The 17,108-nt window shown below is 39.9% G+C and overlaps 1 protein-coding gene across 1 annotated transcript in view; it reads left to right on the top strand.

The window, feature by feature from the left end:
- LOC144519920 (CUB and sushi domain-containing protein 3-like) overlaps nucleotides 1–17,108 on the top strand; it is a 262,641-nt gene that overhangs the window by 237,172 nt on the left and 8,361 nt on the right. Inside the window, exons 61-65 of the mRNA XM_078253451.1 lie at nucleotides 4,001–4,174; nucleotides 4,937–5,010; nucleotides 6,253–6,364; nucleotides 16,295–16,474; nucleotides 16,932–16,997. Coding sequence (XP_078109577.1) covers nucleotides 4,001–4,174; nucleotides 4,937–5,010; nucleotides 6,253–6,364; nucleotides 16,295–16,474; nucleotides 16,932–16,997 — 606 coding nt within the window. The remainder of the gene's footprint in view (nucleotides 1–4,000; nucleotides 4,175–4,936; nucleotides 5,011–6,252; nucleotides 6,365–16,294; nucleotides 16,475–16,931; nucleotides 16,998–17,108) is intronic.

The following is a 17,108-nucleotide window of genomic DNA, read 5'->3' as shown; positions in this document are numbered from 1 at the left end:
TTAATAATTACAGCCGTCTTTTGCGGGGAATCTCTGCTGCCAGATGGCTGCATGCTTTAATTGTGCAGACAGTAACTACACTTCGTTGATTGCTGACTTAAGGTGAGAGTTTATTGGAAGGAAATAAGATTGTTTGCAGTATTTTAGTAGCACATTTTGGATCATGAAAAAAAAACAGTCTAAGACCCATGAGTCTATTTAAAAAGAACTACATTCACTTCTGTGTTCTTTTGTAATTGATGCTAATGACAGAATTTGGTGCTTGTGGCCGTATTCAGTCAGGCGGACACTGTCCCATATGGGTATTTAGCATCTGAGTTCCAGCTGACAGACTGCTAGTGTTTGTGACCATGCAACTAGAAGCACAGTTCCTTGTGCAGCCATTTGCTCTTCTAAATGGCCACATTGCAGTCTTTTATTGTAATTCTTGCATGTCAATGTGCACACTGCTGTCTGATTTATATATTGCTTAACTGTAAATGATTGTATTTGTCTGTTAAGATCAGATCACTATTAAGTGACCAACTGCCTGTTTTATTGAGGTGCACGTATATATATTTTGTTCTGGTCCTGAGTTGTTATGATAGGTAAAAAATGTAATCTGGGCATAAAAAATTGATAGGGTTCCACTTGGTAAATGTACCATTTCTACTTGCTGTCTACCACAATTATGATGAGCAGTGTCATTCCTCAACACACTACAATTATTTTTCCACATCAGCACCCCCAAAACAACCTCTTGCAACTATGTGAGCGAGTAACCTTTATGTTCCATGTTGGTGTTTAATGCGTTTCAGCAGAGAGTTTTTGATGTTGTAATTACATTTAATAGCTCCATGACTTACAACCTAGAATGCAGGTTCCAATGCTCACGCAAAATTGACACAAATTGAGAGCCATAGACTATAAATATCATTCAGTGTGATCAATAACCAGCTTCTGTAAAGAACCAGGCTCTCCTAAACATGTTGTTATAGCTAGCCTGCTACAGCGCTCGAAGCGGAAGCAAGTCTGTGATAAATCACCGAAATTTACTAAGGCAAACAAATGATTCTGGAAAATGGGGACAACAGGGAAGAAAGTGCTGATCATATTTGTTGTGGAAAAGGCTATTATCTATGCATTAAAATGTCAGCACAGCACTATCTACCGCAATCTCAGGTGCTAAATCCTAAATTGGTGTCAACGCTCACAATGTAGTCACCGGACTGACCATTACTGTGTATACTCTGCATTACTTTATAAACACATACATTTGTCATGAATGGAACATCTGTAAATGCACACAGGCCAGTAACTGTTTTTGTACCTGTGCAGTGGATGCAACTATAAAGATATAACCCAAGTATTGGTCAATATATTACAGGTAATGTAACACACATCTGCTGCAAATGCAACCTATAAGTTTATTAGATTTAGTTCGGTGCATAATACATTTAAAGCCACGGTCGTGCTGTTTAATAGACATAGTGTAGTAGGCTTGCACTGCTGTAGACTTTAGAAATGTGATTGTATTTCCTACTTAGAACTTTAAGTTGAAATACAGCTCAACAATACTGCAGGATATGCCATGCATCTGCAAAAGCAAATCCATCTGTGCATTTCTTAAAATCTGTACTTCTGTAAGCACTTGCAGCCAAACACAATTAAGATGCATATGCATGTTCCCTATCACAACACATGTGAAACGGAGAGCAAGCAGCAAAATGCAGTGTCTGAGAATGCTAGTTCATGTGTCTGCAGGGATGAGACTGTGATCCCAACTTTGAATCTGGCCTGTGCATACTGATTACTTCAAAGCATTGATAATTCATCAAGGAAGGGGAGAAGCTGTAAGAGACAGAGTGAGAAAAAGTTTGACTAGTCTCACACACTCTCTCTAACTCATCCACCAACGCGCGCACACATACACACCACACACACACACACACACACACACACACACACACACACACACACACACACACACACACACACACACACACATACACACACACACACACACACAGGCACCTTAAATATGCTGAGCTTGGTTTTGCCCGTGGCCATTTCTCTTATATATCCATAAAACAGTACATTATTTCCCTGCAAATGGAAGCTTATGACTGATGTGCGTGTCACCTGTTTGGCCTATTCAGATTTGCATCTGTATTTGTTGACATATCAAACGTGCTCAAACTAACTATTGGGTACTGGGGGGTTTGAAACTTACAATGCATTGTTTTCAGGTGGGACCTGCAGTATAGGCAAACATATTTTCTTGGAGAAGATATGTCTCTGAATACAAGGATTTGTTACTGAGATAACAATATTTGCAGTAATGGCTTTAGTCAGCCATTCCTGTGTGGGATGGATTTTAATCTCCTATTTTACTCAATATATACAGTATATAGTTTTAGTTTAATTTTATTTCTGTGTCATGCCAAACATTTCGGCCCATCCCACATGGGATTACAAGAAGTTATTTAGCAAACGTCTTCCGGTCGCATATGCAAATCATTGCATTATATATATATATATATATATATACACACATATATACATACACACACACACACACACACACACACACACACACACACACACACACACACACACAGTATACACAAACAACAAATCCTCATCTAAAGATCATCTCGATAACAATCTTTTTTCCTCTTCTCCCAGGCTTTCTCAAGATAACTGGCTAATTTATATGTTTCACATGTGTGTATATATTATAGTATGTCAGGGATTGGCTGTGGGAAGCCCCTGACTTCTAGGAAGAGAGCAAGGGAGAACTTATCTCTGTTTCCAGACCTCCACGCAGCAGCACATGTCAGGTCTAGAGAAGCAGCCTGCCTTATTATTGGCTTGATCCCACAGTGCTCTGGCTGCGTGACTGAATGCTCTGACTCTTGTCCTCTCCTCTGCTCTCTCACACACTGAGCTTTTCTGAACCTCCTACATTAACAAGTGATTTTTACTGATCAGTGTGGTTATAGTGAATGTATGTGTGTATATACAGAAAGGATGGATAGAAAGATACATTGGCAGACAGTAAAATGACTGACTTCGCTTCCCATCAAACCCACTCAACCTAAATTATTCTGTCAATTTGATTAGATGTCTATAAGCAATAAATTGGAGGAGCAGCAGTGATGATGCAACATGGCTTCATCTGCTGAGGCTGTGGCTTGAGTCCCATTAAAAAGGCGATATCATACCAGAGGCTTGGGGAGCAACAGCGGCAGCAGATGGCTCTAGTTTTGTTAACCCCAAGGCCCTGTCAGAGAAATTAATATTTCACTTGCTAATTATTTTTGATCTCAAAATGAGTGCCATGACCTCCCTCACTCCCTCTCTGCAGCCAAGATTAATATTCACATACTTACTGTAACCACTCAACAGAAAGGTTGATTGTTGGAAACAAAAAAAATGTTAAGACAGAGCAATTCATCCTGAGACAAAGACGTCAATGCATCTGCCCACATGCAAATAAAAAATGGCCAAAGGAATTAGTGCAACAAGCATAATGTCAATGCAATTTGAATAATTCAGCTCATGAAGACGTTCCGAATCATATAGAAAGACAATCATATTCACAGTGAGGTACTCAAATCAATATATAATAATATATATATATATAATATAATAAAAAGCCCATCAAAAATGGCAAAGCTTACAGCATCAGTAGAAACCACTGTAGGCACTCTTCATCATGGTCTGATCCTGTACGGGTGCAGCAGCAGCAGCCCACACAGCTTACTATATGTGAATTAAATGCTGAATAGTCTACGCAATGCTGCATTGAATTGACTGCTGTAGCTGCTGCAGTATTCCATTATATGAAGGTTAAAAAGAAATGAATGTTTGAATTGCATAAATGGGGCAGAGGAATGGTGCATCAGCATTGACATGAACTGGATGAATATTTGCAAGAAAAAGTGTAACATCTGTGTTGGATTTGTTGGCCCCCAGCTTATCACATCAGCAAAATTCCACATTTCTGCTTCCGCAGCCAAGTTCTGTGGAGACCCTGGTATGCCTGCCAAAGGACGGAGAGAAGGGCGCAGTTTCATCTTCAAGTCTGAGGTGGTGTTTAGCTGCAGCACCCCCCATATGCTGGTCGGATCAACAACACGCATGTGCCAGGAGGATGGCACCTGGAGCGGATCTCAGCCTCGATGTATAGGTACTGAATTATTAGCCTGTATGTTGATTCAGCTAATCCACAAAAAATCTGATTTTAGACTGGGGTGTAGTTCTTTGGTTTTGAAATGGTCAACTTTATTTTTTTCTGATTTTCCATACCTTTACATTATTGATCTGAGTAATGTTATCCCAGGATTTGACTTTTCTACATGCAAAAGATGAGCATTTTAATTTGTAGAGTGAAATAACAAAGGTAGTGAAATTAGATATAGAAGATGTCTGCCAGGTACTATCCCACCATTCCAAAAATCATACTCTGTTGGTTCTCTTGAAGCGGCTAACATAAATATCAAAACACAGTTGAAGGTAAACTAGAATCAGTGTGTTGCCATCTGGCACTGATGTAAAACTAAATCCTGAGAATGAATTACATTATTTATATTGTTAACTCAGTGGCGATGCTTTATAGCTGCAGCCCAGTGTTGCTGGAAATAAGTGCTGAAGAAAGGCTTTACCAAATGAATGTGTCTTAATTTGAATTTAGTCTCACTAATGATTTAAGGTCTCAATAAGTCCATATTCCTGAGACTTGTAAAAGCTGAGGAATTCATGATCAAGGAGACTGAAAGATGGCAGGGCAATTCTGCTCATGTTACCACACCACTTCAGTAATTGTCCTCTGGTACATTGTAAACCAGAGTGAAATTGTTTTGTCATTATCAATGATTGCCCCTCTGTCATATTCTCATCTTTGCTCTTCTGCAATTCCGCTGCTCATCATGACAATGATTTATTTTTCCAGAGCCCACAAGAACCACCTGTGAAAATCCAGGGACCCCTGAGCATGGCTTCATGAATTACACAACCGGCTTTAAGGTAAAACGGACACATTTTATAAATAGATGGTGTTATGTTCTTTAACTCTGAGATTAATTTGTACCAGAAAATGTATTTTAAACAGGACCAGAAAAATGGCATTCCTAGTTGGAGACAGGTTTGGAGAACAGGTGTGTAACTTAAAAACATATGAAGGGTACTCAACTAGCACAACATGTTTGATTTTGTGTGGATATGATACTATGCTATATACTTGCTTAATTTAGCTCAACAACAAACCTCCATGTGATCAATATTTGAAGCAGCCTGTTGGAGGTAGATGCACAAGAAGCAAAGTACCATTCAAAGCTTGCAGCTCTACTGTGTTATCTGTACGTATTAGTCCTCTTTCAAATGGCCAGTTTTCAACAGATGCTCAATGTAGAATCATCATTTTTTCCTTTGGATGATGTTATGTGGCTGCAAGGATGAAGCTGTGATGCGTGTGTGTATCCATCCCAGGTGGTTGCACTGAAGAAAGCCAACTGGATTTTTCTACCACTGTGAATGTGTGAAGACATGGTGCATATCCAGATGTCCATAATGTGTACTTTATGCAATTTGACCGCGTGTGTAAAACGAGCAATGCTAAAATGCATCATAGTCAAGAAAAATCTAACATCATGACCATTGGTGTGTGCTCAGCAGCTCCCTTGAGATGCTTTCAGCCAGTGTATTTCATTTAATTTCCTCCCTGTTGCTCTAGGAGTGTCACATACAAGTTAAGTGCGAACAATTCTCCACAACATACAGCTCAATATCTGATATGAAATTTGTCCCAAATGAAAGCAGAAGCAGCTTATTATTTGGATCACTGCTTGTAATGGCTGTACTCTTGCATTTTTCTGCATTACTGAACAACTTTACCAATATCTTGAGGCCACCGAATGAGAAACGTTCTCTCAATGCAGTCTTTAAACAGTCAACTGGATTGGTGACTGAAAATCTAAGTCATTTATTAAGATAACATAAAACAGTTTGTCCCCTATATTTTTTACCAGAAAGTCAGCTTGCTCACTTTCTAATGTCGGTGCATCAGTTAAGAACACAAACATGGGCCATCGCCTCTAGGAATAGTCTCCATCTGCCTCCACACACTACAGATAATCATTAAAAAAGGAAAAAAAACTTTAGTGTGCAGTATTTTTTGCCAAGCACTTTAGATTTTATGCTGGGAGCCTATTGGCATTTGCATCAGTGTATTGACTCTCTCCACTTTGTGTGCTGTCTGTTTGTGGCCAGGTGGGCAGCAGAGTAGACTTCCAGTGCCAACAGGGACACCTACTGCAGGGCTCCACCACCCGGCTCTGTTTGCCAGATCTCACCTGGACCGGCATCCAGCCTAGCTGTATCCGTGAGTGCTCCTCTTGCAATATCTTTATATCACTCACCCTGTCTTTGTTTTTCACCTTACATTCTGGCATCTTGTCACTGTTTATCTGCATTGTTGGCTACTCAGACACTCTCTTTATTTTTCATCAACACCCCTTTTCCCTCTCTCTCTCTCTCTCTGTCTCTCTCTCTCTCTCTCTCTCTCTCTCTCTCTCTCTCTCTCTTCGCTCAATCCTGCCATAACCTTTGCCCTCCAGTAGATTGCAGCTCCATCCTCAATCAACCTGCCATCCCAGTCGTTCTGAGTGAGGTGTTGTGCGTGATTACTGTCATTCTGTTTGAACTACCTGAACTGTCAACCAGCACCAAACTAGGGCTGTGCAGTTTAGCCCACTCGCTTAGCCAAGCCACTTATCTATGTTGTGATGTAATCCAATATCTCACTGGCATCCCTTTCAGCTACAGCATTTTTTCATGGAAATATTCCCAATACACATCGTACTATAGTCTGCATTTTACTATGCACTTATATTGTAAACACTTGAGCTGTGTGATGATAAGGGGATTCAAATGATATTTTGTAATGTTGATTTCATAACTACCCCACGATGTAACACCCACTTGAATTGTCCAGAGACATTTGTGCTGAGGGAGCAGAAACATTGTAATACCTACCCTTCATTTTCTGCCTGATCTACTCTGCAGCACGGCTTTGTGTGTGTGTGTGTGTGTGTGTGTGTGTGTGTGTGTGTGTGTGTGTGTGTGTGTGTGTGTGTGTGTGTGTGTGTGTTACACCTAGCTTAAACCAATGAAGTCTAATACAAGATCACTGCATTAAATCCTTCTGTCATGAGAGTTATCATGTTCAGTATTTAACTGTTTTTGTGAGATGTTGATTCGACTTTATGGTCATTTTGGAGACTGTAGTTGTGGTGCTGTTAAATTATATTGCGTTATACAAAGAGGTGTTTCTAATATTTAGTCTCCCCTCATTGAGACAAATGATGCATGCATGTGACTGTGTGCAGGCACAGGCCTTTTATGTAATAAATATGTTTTAAATGTTTTATGTATAAGCTATACTATATAGAACAAATCTACAAACAATATCATTTGCATTTGACAGTGCAACAAAATATAATTATTCACAAAATAGTCTGTCATGTTATTATCATTCATGGAGTTTATTTTCTAATTCAAATGTTCTCAAGTGTTCATTAGAACAGCTGACAGCAGAAAAGAATCCAAAAAGCACTCCTGTCTAGACTTATGTCACCCGTCGGCCTTTCCTGCTTTACCTGTACCTTCAAACTGTTGACCCCATCATCCCGCTCACTAAGGAATGATTCAGGAGGTTGAGCTTCCCCTGGCTCCTAAATGGCATTTATTGCCAGCACTTTGACATGCCCCTTAAAATAAAAGAGCAGTCAGAGTGAGTTTAAGTCAACGGAAGTATAGGTTAAAGCTCCAGCAAACTTCTCAAACTGGCACTTACAAATTTCGTTATAACCAGACAATTGAACACCCTCTCTCTGGAAACGTTTTGACAGCTGTGTCAGGTGAGGAGGAATATCTGCATGCAGTTAAGATACAAAGTGGATCATACAACGTCTCCTTCTCTCAGGGGCTGCATGCTCTGCTGTCAAAATCTTTGAAAGGTTGAGATGAGATGTTCTTGTGAGAGACTCATTTGTCTGTTTGTGGAGCTTCTAAGGAAAAGGAAAATGGCAATATACATAGTTATTCAACAAAAATAGAAGACAAACCACTAAAAAAGAAGATAGACATCTAAGCTTTGAAATTTAATTTTCCTAAAGTCACTTTTAAGACAAACCAATTGTCTTGATTCTCCTATGAGGAAACCTAATGTACTGTATAGCACATTTCAGCAACAAGGCAATTGAAAGTGCTTTACACAAAACATTAAAGAGCAATTAAAAATTGAACAATAGAAGAAGAAAATAGACAATTACTTGATTTAATAAAACAGCGTTAAACAGAAAAGTCTTCAGTATTGATTTAAAAGAAATGCAGTTTTCTAGGAGTTTGTTCCAGATATGTGGTGCATAAAACCTGAACGCTGCTTCCACATGCTTAGTTCTGACTTTGGGGACAGAAAGCAGACCTGTCCCAGACGACCTGAGAGGTCTGGATGGTTCATAATATAGCAGCAGATCAGAAATGTATTTTGTCCCTAAACCATTCAGTGCTTTATAAACTAACTGTAGTATTATGAAATCAATTCTTTGAGAGTCGGGAGGCTAGTGTAAAGACCTCAGAACTGGAGTGAACTGAACTGAACTAACAGTAGTGGATTCATCTACATATAGCATCCCCAACATGTAGTTGATTATTTTAAATAACTTGTGTATCAATTTTAAATTGAATTAAACAACTTGTACATTTATAACATTTGGACTCTGAGCTGAAATTTGAGATGCCAGTGCATACTTTAAATTTGATTTCATTTGGTCACTGTTAATGTCTTTCTTATACTGTGGTATACTGTGATGCGTTGAACCCCAGTGAATGGTCTCTGGGAGTTTTTGGATTTCAATACAAAACATCCCAGCAGCCACATTTACTTTCACAGTGGTAAATATAAAATAATATATTGTATTCCCTATGTTGTATAACAATGCTGTTTTAAAGCCAACCATTGAAATGGCAGTTTGACAACCAGTTTGCATTTTATTCAGAGGCATCATGTTTTGAGGCTTTTAACTTTTCCTGACCCACTCTGTTCAGCAGGTGCAGTTTCTTAGCCAGGTTTTTCTGTCTCTGTTGAGGTTGCACAGTTTCAGGAGCTGCTCTCTGGCTCTGGTCCATCACCTTTGGTGGCTGGAAAAATGTATTGATTTTCCTCTGCCCTCGTCCTGTCATTGTTACCTCTAGAATTAAAATAGAGAAATATATCTCTGACGGTCACTAGATTCTAGTACCCCATACTTTTATAAATACATTTTCAAATGTATCACATTTATGACTGAGAAAACTTTTACATTAATGTCACACAAACATTGGTACCCATTAAAGGACGTTTGAAACTTGCCCTGTAACTTTGCAACACATTAGGTCATTAACTCCTTTCATATGTGGTAGAAACATCCAGTAAATGTTCTACATTCATATCGTACTGCAGGCTCTGTTTTCAGAATGTTGTCATTAAAAGACCTGGTGTACGTCTGGTGTATGAATATATCATTATTTGTAAAAAGAAGAAGCCATCCTTATTTTACAGTAACGAACGCCGTGCAACCAATGACCAGTAACATAGCTCAAGCACGGCGTTGTCGTTCGACTGGTCATGACTGTTTTCCCAAGATGGCGCCCGCATGTATACATGAACGGTACAGTCTTTATAAACTATCTTTTACATAAACTGTCTGTACACTTACAAAGTTCTCAATGCTTCGGTTTACATATAGGGACCCTCATTATGCTACCATTGAAGTGTGGTGCTATTTTGAGCCTTGTTAGTGGTATAGAAATAGCGATTTCTTTTTACTTTACCAGTGCCCCGACAACTAGCTTTATAAGCTAATTAGCGGTTTGAGATAAAACTGGTCACATTCGATTAGCAGGAAAACATATCCCAGAGAATGGTTGACTCGGTACAAATGTGTTATTAACCCCTAGGTTCATTTTACGCCAGATTTCTCCTTTAAATTTGTAAATTACACCGTAATAATGTCATTTAATAGCCCATTTATATACCTGTATTACTATTTTTTGGTTTTTGTGAATTGATTTAAGAATATAGTTATTACATCATTGGAGATCCAAAAACATAAACCAAAAGGTCACTGTGTATTTCTCTTTTGAAATAAAACTATAAATTCATTTTCAGCCCATTGATATATCACATTGTTTTTTTAATTACATTTTCACACATGCTGCCCTTAGGGTGGACATACAGACCCAGAGTACATTGGGGGAAAACTGTGGTTATGTACAGTATATGTATTTGAGTATGAGTGCTTTTGTATGGGTCTGACACGCTGTGTTGACCCTCGGTCAAAATAGTCATAAATCCTCTAAAATACCTTTCTCTGTGATTAAATGGTCTTCTGTTACTGTGAAGCCACTTGAATGGATTTAAAAGTGAAGCCAACCAATCTTGCACTGCTGGCGAAAGCAAATACTTTGAGGGATTATCAACATAATAGATGCAATGGGCACAAGTCAGAGTTTAACATCACTTAATCATGTTACCTTTCTATCAGATTAATATGTTTGCTTATAGGTAAACAGCCCAAATCCCCAAATTCCTTTCCAGCCCACTTTGTTTTTAAAAACAGCAATGAATTGGCGTTTAGTACTGAAGCATCAACAATGACATTTTGAGAATTAAGGGGGGCATCTAAACATGGTTCTTATCAAAACCTGCCTGCCAGCCTCTGACCAGCTGCTGCTAGTTTTTAAGAATGTATCACTTTGTACAGCAAGGCATGCAATGTGACTATGACTATGAGAAAAACCTTGTAACAACTCAAAAGTTAACTTTGTCCTCTTGACTGTGACCTGCTGTTGCTGTCTGTAGCTGGCCAGTCTCATTGGCTTGAACAGAAATCCATCAGCAGAGCTGTCTCTCTGTGTCTGTCTCTGTCTGCCTGTGTTCCTAACTAACACACTCAGTCTCTATCAGAGATACCAACTTCGAACTAATAACATAACATTTTGTTGTGTGACAGAAAAAGTGTCTTTTAAGGCCGCTTGTAATCGCAGGAGAAAAGCCTGCTGTGCTGTTTGAAGTGTTAATAAACATGGCACTGTCGAGCGAACTTGATGAGGGATGTGATGCGTCTTTGCTACAACAATTCATCTGCCTTGTAAGTGTCTTCAGTATTCATGGTCTACAAACTCTACATCCACCCTGGACATGTGCTGACAGTTTGTAACTTTAAATGGGTTACAGAGACTTGTGCTTAGGCAGCAAGAAGGGTGTTTATTAGGGCCCAAGCGCCGACAGCGGCGAAGGCCCTATTGGAACTGAAGGAATTATTATTTTCTGCAAATGAATTGGCTTATGAGGGGCTTAACATATTAAAAATCTCACCACGGCGGGCGCATCAAGTCTGGTGAAAATTTTACATATTTTAAGGGTTTCGGGAATAGGCGCACAAAAATGGCTCGCTAGCGCCCCCTACAAAACTTAATAAATTGAGGCCCTGCAGTGCGTTTATCGTAGACTCACGAAACTTGGTACACATAAGTAGCATGTAAAGACGTATAGAAAATCGGCATTAGAGCCATACCCTAAACCAAACAGGAAGTCCGCCATTTTGATTTCAAAGTTCGAAATTAGTGTGATTTTGGCCATTTCCACATGTTGTACTTTAACAAACTCCTCCTAGAGATTTCATCGGATCAACTTCAAATTTGGTGTGTGCCATCTTAAGACGTTAAAGATGAAAAGTTGTTAAAAGAAAAACTTTCGTCATTGGGCGTGGCCGTGGCGGGGCGGCCATTTTGTGCGTTTCGCCGCCGAAACAGGAAGTGGGTGTAACTCGAGTGTACATTGTTCAACTGGCCTGAAACTTTTCAGGTTTCATAACACTCCAACTCTGAGGACATTTAATGGACAAGATTTATTCAAAGTCATAGTGCCCCCTAGTGGCAACAGGAAGTAGGCCTTAAAGTCAAGGTGCTATACTTTAACGAACTCCTCCTAGAGATTTCATCCGATGGACTTCAAATTTGGTCTGTACCATCTCAACACCTTAAAGATGAAAAGTTATTAAAAGAAAATTTTTTTCGTCAAACAGTTTGGCCGTGGTTGGGCAGCCATGTTGAGTAGAGTCCAGATCGGGCCGAATTTTTCTGTCCGACATGCATCAAGAGATTTATGTCCGAGCCCGACCCGAGCCCGACACAGTTAAAATCAAATTTTTTTCCTCATACTAATAACACATGTAGGCATACGTTTGTTTGTGTGGAAAGCTTTTATTAAGCAACTGTAGGCATTCGGAAATGTCAACAGATGAGGGCATCAGCGCACACGGGGCAACAAGCTCACGTTAATAAGCTGTTAAAATGTTCAATGTGTTAACCTTCACTGCTTGCTTCGTTTCCGACCGTGATCAGAAAACCAGGGGAGACTCGGTACCTCCAGGGCCGCCGTTATAACATGAATAACTCTGCTCTGGTCGCATTTACACGTCTGCTCCTCTTTCTCTTTTACTTACACACACAGACACATGAGCTCTCTTAAAGGAGCCGCAGCACCATTTTACAACAAATGTCTTATTACGCTGATGTGACCGAGCCCGGCTCGAACCCGACCATAATTTCTAAATATCTGTCCGAACCCGGCCCGGCAGGTCGGGTACCTTCGGGACCTGTCGGGGTTCAGCGATGAACAAAGAAGTTGTAGTAACTTGAGTGTACGTTGTCGTATCTGCCCGAAATTTCTCACGATTGACAAGGGTCCAGGCCTGAGGACATCTACAGGCCAAAGATGACTTTTGGTCATAGCGCGCCCCGCTGGCAACAGGAAATGCGCCTTATATGACAAACATCCTCCGATTTACATGAAACTTATAATGTGTGGTCTACATGTGATACTGAGCCACCCCCTATACTTTAACCACACTCCCTGTGTCAGGCCACATTTGAACCGTTTAAGGTAGAGTATTGTGTGAGGTATCATTGAACTCAGCAGAGAGTTCCTTCTTCATTGGTGATGGTTTGACCCGCCCCCTAAGCTTTAGCCACGCCACCTTTTATAACTAATGACCCGTTTGATGTAGACCCTTGTGTGAGGTATCATTGAACTCAGCAGAGACTTCCTTCTTCATTGGTGATGGTTTGGCCCGCCCCCTATGTTTAAGCCACGCCCCCTTTCATAAATGCTGACCCATCTAAGGTAGAGTCTTGTGTGAGGTATCATTGAACTCAGCAGAGAGTTCCTTTTTAATTGGTGATGGTTTGACCCGCCCCCTATGCTTTAGCCACGCCCCTTTTCACAGCTAATGAACTGTATGACGCACAGTCTTGTGTGAGGTATCGTTTAACTCAGCAGGGAGTTCCCTTTTCATTGTTGACGATTTGATGCGTCTGAGTGTCGCGCAAATGCACGGTTGCAAGGAGCGGCGTCCGCCAGTAACCCCGACGCGCACAGAGGCGCGAGGGCCCGTCCATCGCTGCTTGCAGCTTTAATTTAATAATGTATCTATTTATTTAGGTCTCCAGACTTTATATCTACAACTTACAGTATGAGGCAGTTTTCCTTCTTTTTTTGCATTGTAAATAGTTACATTAGTTTTCCTCAAGGCAGATTTATCAACTCATTGAAAAAGCTCTGGGTGGCACATACGGATGACTTAATACAGTTGTCCTAGTGCTTTCTTAATGTATAATAAATCGTTATAGCCCCTGTGTAGCGGAGTATAAAATGAATAAAAAAAGTTTTCTCCTGGATTTCGGCACACAACTTTCACTTTGATGCACCTGTTTCTGTTTCTGTACTTTCTAGAGTATTGTGAAGATTTATGTCTTAAGACATGCATATTACTGTATCAAACACCAGCAAAAGTAATATCAAATGAGGAATTTCCTGCGGTCTCCTCGCCTTTATAAAGCTCAGAAACTTTCATCCTGGCATCCTTTTCACACTCTACTGCCACTAATGTCTTTTAAGACGCCATGAAGGACCGATTTGGTACTGTGACTCACTTGCAGCTGCCTCCCATTTGACAGCTGGCAACGTATTCTTTCACTCACAAGCTGCAATATTATTTAGCCATTTTCACATTATTGTTGAGCATGAATGTTCTACCCCTCAGTGTTTTGGTGGTGCGGTGTGATTTGCATACATTTTTGTTTTGTAGAGAGTTTGTTGATGTGAATAATTAAACTAAGTATACTCAACCTACTCATGAGAGGATACAAATATTTAATATGGTCTATAAGAAGCTGCTGTTTTGGCAACACAGCAATAACAGTTTTTGTCCCTAGTTTCTGTTTCAGCGAAACCTTGTAAACTAAGCTATCCGAAATCAACATGTCACTAGCTTCGTGCTTTTTGAGACAGAATAATTTAATAAGCTAAGAAAGTCAGTCAGTAGAGTAAAAACCGATTTAGTCTTAAAAACCCTCAACACATACTATATCTTAGTGGTTGTTTGTTGTTTTCCAATGAGCACACTCTTTTCGGGTTACACTGGTCTGACTTCCTCGACATAGGCTGCACTTATAAGCCTACTATTAGCCAGTTATTTAAGTCAGCATTCTTCTTCCTTCCAGTGTCTGTACTGTAAGTGTCTGTGACCTCGCAACCTCTATGCATATCTTCGTAATGAAAAACACTCTTGCAAAATTTACAATAACATTCACTGTTTTGCAATGACACCGATGACCTTAGTCTAGTGGTCTCTTGGTCTTACCCTTAACAAATTCTAGAAACACAAAAAAAACATTTATATATCAATATCAAATATTGCTGAATGATAAGTTCAGCTAGACCTCTCTGTTGTGCTGGCACCTTACAGTATGTTTTGCAATCCAAGGTGATGGTTAAATTATATTTATAACTAGGGCTGTCAAACGATAACATTTCTTTAATTGCGATTAATCGTTGAATTTCTATAGTTAATCGCAATTAATCGCATGCTTTATCACATGATTAAAATTCTATTATTTTGTTTTTAAGTACATATTAACAATGGAAAGCAATTCTTACCAGTGTATCTTGATTGGGAATCAATTGAATGCAAAGAAAAGAAAGTGACTTTATGAACTTGATTTTAAGATTTGTATTTGTTTATTATTTATTTATTTACTGTAAACAAAAGAAAAATGTGTGAATCTAGTCACACATTTGAATCTAGAGTCAATAGAGTGTGCAATAACTCCTAAATAATTTTGAATACTCATTGACGTCCAGTGATCACCTTGCATCACTTTGCAGCAGTTCCAGTTTGGCTGCTTTCTCCGTGTTGTACAGGCTCTGTATGCGTGAAACTACTGTCCCCCTCGACGGCAATATATAAGACGGGTCAGAACATGCCAACCATAGTCTTTAAGACCCGAGTCTTCTACGATGCTTACAGGTCTGCAGTTAGTTGCTACCCATTTTGCAAGAGCGGTAGTAATTTTTTGGGATATGGTTTCATCCACAGGTCAGCAAGTAGCACTCTCCAAAATAGTGCTTTGTCTGAGCCTGCTAGCATCAACCTGAGTCACGTTAACTGTACTAGTATGCTTAGCTCGTAAGTGGTAGCTTATGCTTGACGTGCTTCTGTGATATTTTAATTCAGCTTTACACAATGTGCATATGGCTTTTCGACCCGTCCGGGAGTTTTGGAAAATAAAAAGCGCTATTCAGAATTGTGTTGCTGCTGTCTTTCTCCATCATGCCTGCAGCCTGCAGCAGCAGGATGTGTTACGAGGAAGTATGGCAAAGTGCCGGAAAGGGTCAAAATAGTACGCGAAGCCGAGTGAAGTGAAAATAAATTAATAAATGGTGACATGCAATTAATGCGATTTTTAAAAAAAATTACGCGTTATACTCTGCCCTTAATCACATTGCGATTAACGCGTTAATGCTGACAGCCCTATTTATAACAATTCACACAGTTATTGTTTTGATTAAATTTAAGCTCATTTACATTTTGCAGGCTAATTCAGTCTAAAATTAGGCAGTATATCTCCCAAGTCACAAGTGTCCATATTCATATAATAAGAAAAGAAACTAGATATATTAAAGTATCAATATGCTCCCTAATAGCTCCCTGGACTCAAATTATAAAATGTGTGTGCTTACTTTTATTAATCCTCTTTTGTTTTTCTAACCCTCCCCCATCTCCCCTTCTCTCTCCCCCCAGTGAGTGCTTAATTATCTTCCTGTCTATCTTTACTCTTTTCCTGTCTGTGTGTTGCATGAATGTGTGCACCTGGCTTCATTTGTATGTGTGTGTACTAACGCGTCTGCCCTCTGATTGCTCTCCAGCTCACTCCTGCAAGCAGCCGCGGAGCCCAGCCAACGTTGATGTTGTGGGTCTAGACCTTCCCTCCTACGGTTACACCCTGGTGTACACCTGTCAGCCAGGTTATTTCCTCTCCGGGGGTTCAGAGCACCGTGTCTGCCGCTCTGACGGCAGCTGGACTGGCAAGGTGCCTGTGTGCAGAGGTACGTGGTGGGCAGAGGTCTGCGAGGGCAAATGATGGAGAAGATGGCGGTGGGGGGTAGGAGGGATATGGAGAATAAGTTTGAGGGAAAGAGTGTGCAAGTGCATAAAGGGAGTAGAGTGGTTTAGATTCAGTGTATATTGTACTTGTGTATACGCTGTGTGATGTGATGTGCACTACTGCTCACAGACAGTTAATTCAAATAAGACACTAATCAAATATAATGAGACATTTTTGGTTTCTGTGAGGTTTTCTGTAAACCCACTATGTCACTGTACTGTTGTACAGTAAATGTTTGAATGAACTGAGCTACTGGAGATGTTACCAAAGTGAGAAAGAGTTGAAGTTAGGTGGTTATGTTACAGTTGAGCAGTGTTTACTTTTCCTACATCCACCAGCTGTTAAGCCTTGCTGTGTATCACTACATCTTTGTGACATACATTTATGTTCTTCGGCAGTCGGTTCCAAATCACATGAGAAAACTGTCAAACCCATACCAGGGACACCAAGCCCTAAAATAAATGGTGAGTTTTTAATTGCACAAACTGTTCAACTGGTAGCCACAGACGTCAGCAGTCTTGTTTTAGTGTACTGTCTTATATAGTGGCTAATGCTTTGTATATCTTCATCAAAAT

The sequence above is a fragment of the Sander vitreus genome, chromosome 6 (genome assembly GCF_031162955.1).
Source record: "Sander vitreus isolate 19-12246 chromosome 6, sanVit1, whole genome shotgun sequence".
Taxonomy (NCBI): Eukaryota; Metazoa; Chordata; class Actinopteri; order Perciformes; family Percidae; genus Sander; species Sander vitreus.
Note: the sequence above shows the minus strand (reverse complement) of the source record. Positions and strands in the feature narration are given on the sequence as shown.